This window comes from Boleophthalmus pectinirostris, unplaced genomic scaffold (genome assembly GCF_026225935.1).
Source record: "Boleophthalmus pectinirostris isolate CB_2022bp ecotype Guang Dong unplaced genomic scaffold, ASM2622593v1 HiC_scaffold_4, whole genome shotgun sequence".
In the NCBI taxonomy this organism is placed as follows: Eukaryota; Metazoa; Chordata; class Actinopteri; order Gobiiformes; family Gobiidae; genus Boleophthalmus; species Boleophthalmus pectinirostris.
Genome location: NW_026571353.1, coordinates 30926499 through 30928297, shown reverse-complemented (window position 1 = coordinate 30928297; position 1799 = coordinate 30926499). Strand labels below are relative to the sequence as shown.

The 1799-nt window shown below is 55.8% G+C and overlaps 1 protein-coding gene across 1 annotated transcript; it reads left to right on the top strand.

Annotated features, from left to right (window-relative positions):
• The first annotated feature begins 411 nt into the window (after positions 1-411).
• atoh1a (atonal bHLH transcription factor 1a) lies at positions 412-1401 on the top strand. Its single transcript, XM_055161958.1, has 2 exons — positions 412-613; positions 716-1401. The coding sequence occupies exons 1-2, from the start codon at positions 412-414 to the stop codon at positions 1399-1401; spliced, it is 888 nt and encodes a 295-aa protein (XP_055017933.1).
• The last annotated feature ends 398 nt before the right edge of the window (positions 1402-1799 follow it).

Sequence of the window (1799 nt, the reverse complement as noted above, 5' to 3'; positions counted from 1 at the left end):
TTTGACAAACACATTTCGAACTTTCACTTGGTGTGGGACCCTACTGACCTCTGGTCTCGTGCTGTCCACACTTCTCACCTATATGGTCTTCCCGTGCACGTGCGTCCTGCGGGAGGTTCTCCTTACGTCCCTTGCGTTAAAGCCTCATAAACTGACGCTCTCGTAAACAGTGGCTCTGCGGAGGGAGGGCCATAATCAGCTCTCTCGGGTCAGCGCCACTCCTCATTGGACGTCCACACGCGACCTGCGTGAGGAGGGGGGCTCCCAGGCGCGTGCCGCTTTTTAAGGAGACGCTGCGTCTAGAGACACCAGAGAAGGAGTCCTGCACGCGACTCTCGCAATATAAGCGCGTGGACAGTCCACTGTTTGTGTTTTCCTACCGAGACAGAGAACACCCGTTGCGTCTGCATCATGGACGTCCTACCTGTGATGGAAGACTGGACCAAAGTGCGCCACAGCAGCGCTCTCCTAGACGGGACAGGCACCGGGGAGCTCACGCTCGTGGACAGTAACGGAGACCCAAGCGCTTGGCTGGCCCCTCTGCAGCCCGCTGGCACCTGCTCCTCCCCGGAGTACCTGCGCCACTCTCCCTGCCCCAGCACTGGATCTTACGGTAAGAACTGCTCCATTTACAATTTTGCACCATCCAGTTTCAGACTTTGGACTTTCAAAACTTTTGCGCACGTGCTTTAACGCCATGTCTGTCCCCATGCAGAGAGCGTCTCTCCTGGCTCCTCCGGACTGCCCAGCCCTCCAAGTTTCAGAAAAACCGCCAAGAGTCCAGCTCCATCCTCGGTCAAGGTACGGGATTTGTGCCGCCTCAAAGGCGCTGTCAGTGGCTCAGAGGACGGCCCCAGCAGACAGAGAGCTCCCTCCAGTAAACCCACCAACGGCATTCAGAAACAGAGGCGCGTGGCCGCAAACGCGCGTGAGAGGAGGCGCATGCACGGTCTGAACCACGCATTTGATGAACTGCGCAGCGTCATCCCCGCGTTTGACAACGACAAGAAACTGTCCAAATACGAGACTCTGCAGATGGCGCAAATCTACATCAACGCTCTGGCAGATCTTCTGCAGGGACCCGCTCCAAGCGCATGCGCGGAGGGTTCGAGCACCGGCTCTCCAAAGGCGGACGTGAGGCTGGGGTCACCTGGCACGTCCGCACCAGGTGGAGCTTTACCTGCGCAAATGAGCGGAGCGTCCTTTGCGCCGTTCTCTTCCCTGGAGGAGGCTCTGTGCTCGGCCTCGGACTCTGTGCGTAAAGCCTCTCCACGGAGCGACGGAGAGTTCTCCCCGCGCTCGCACTTCAGTGACTCTGACGAGAACGCGCTCGAGCTGCAGTCCAGTGAAGAGGACGAGCTTCCGGAGCTCACGCACCACCAGCAGCACGTGCCCTTCTGAAGCTAAAACTTATTTTATATTCCCGTCATTCCCAGCTCACTGAGAACTGTGCCCCGTACACCGTGTCAATGACCTGTTGCTCTTAAGGCCTTTGCAGGGTGACTACGCCTGTGCCCTGTTCAGTGAGAAGAAGTCTATTTTTATCTGTAACATAGCCTAAAGATGAATTATATTATAGTTGGCCTGATTCGGTTCTGCCAATAGATGTACAGTAATGTCAGTTTCCATGGAGACGCGGCCTGAGCCCTGTGCCATGTTGCGCGCAGCACTGCCATGGGTCCACCGCCACTCCGACCAAAAGTCTTCCAGACTCACGCCGTTTGATACGTGTCATTTTTTGTAGCAAGTCCCATTTCAGTTTGGAAAATGTTTTTAGTTTTTATAACTATCTTGTACAG

Bases quoted from the DNA above. Each gene is read 5' to 3' on its own strand.
- atoh1a (XM_055161958.1), top strand. From the start codon at position 412: ATGGACGTCCTACCTGTGATGGAAGACTGGACCAAAGTGCGCCACAGC. The intron at 614-715 runs GTAAGAACTGCT...GTCCCCATGCAG, and splicing joins CCCCAGCACTGGATCTTACG to AGAGCGTCTCTCCTGGCTCC.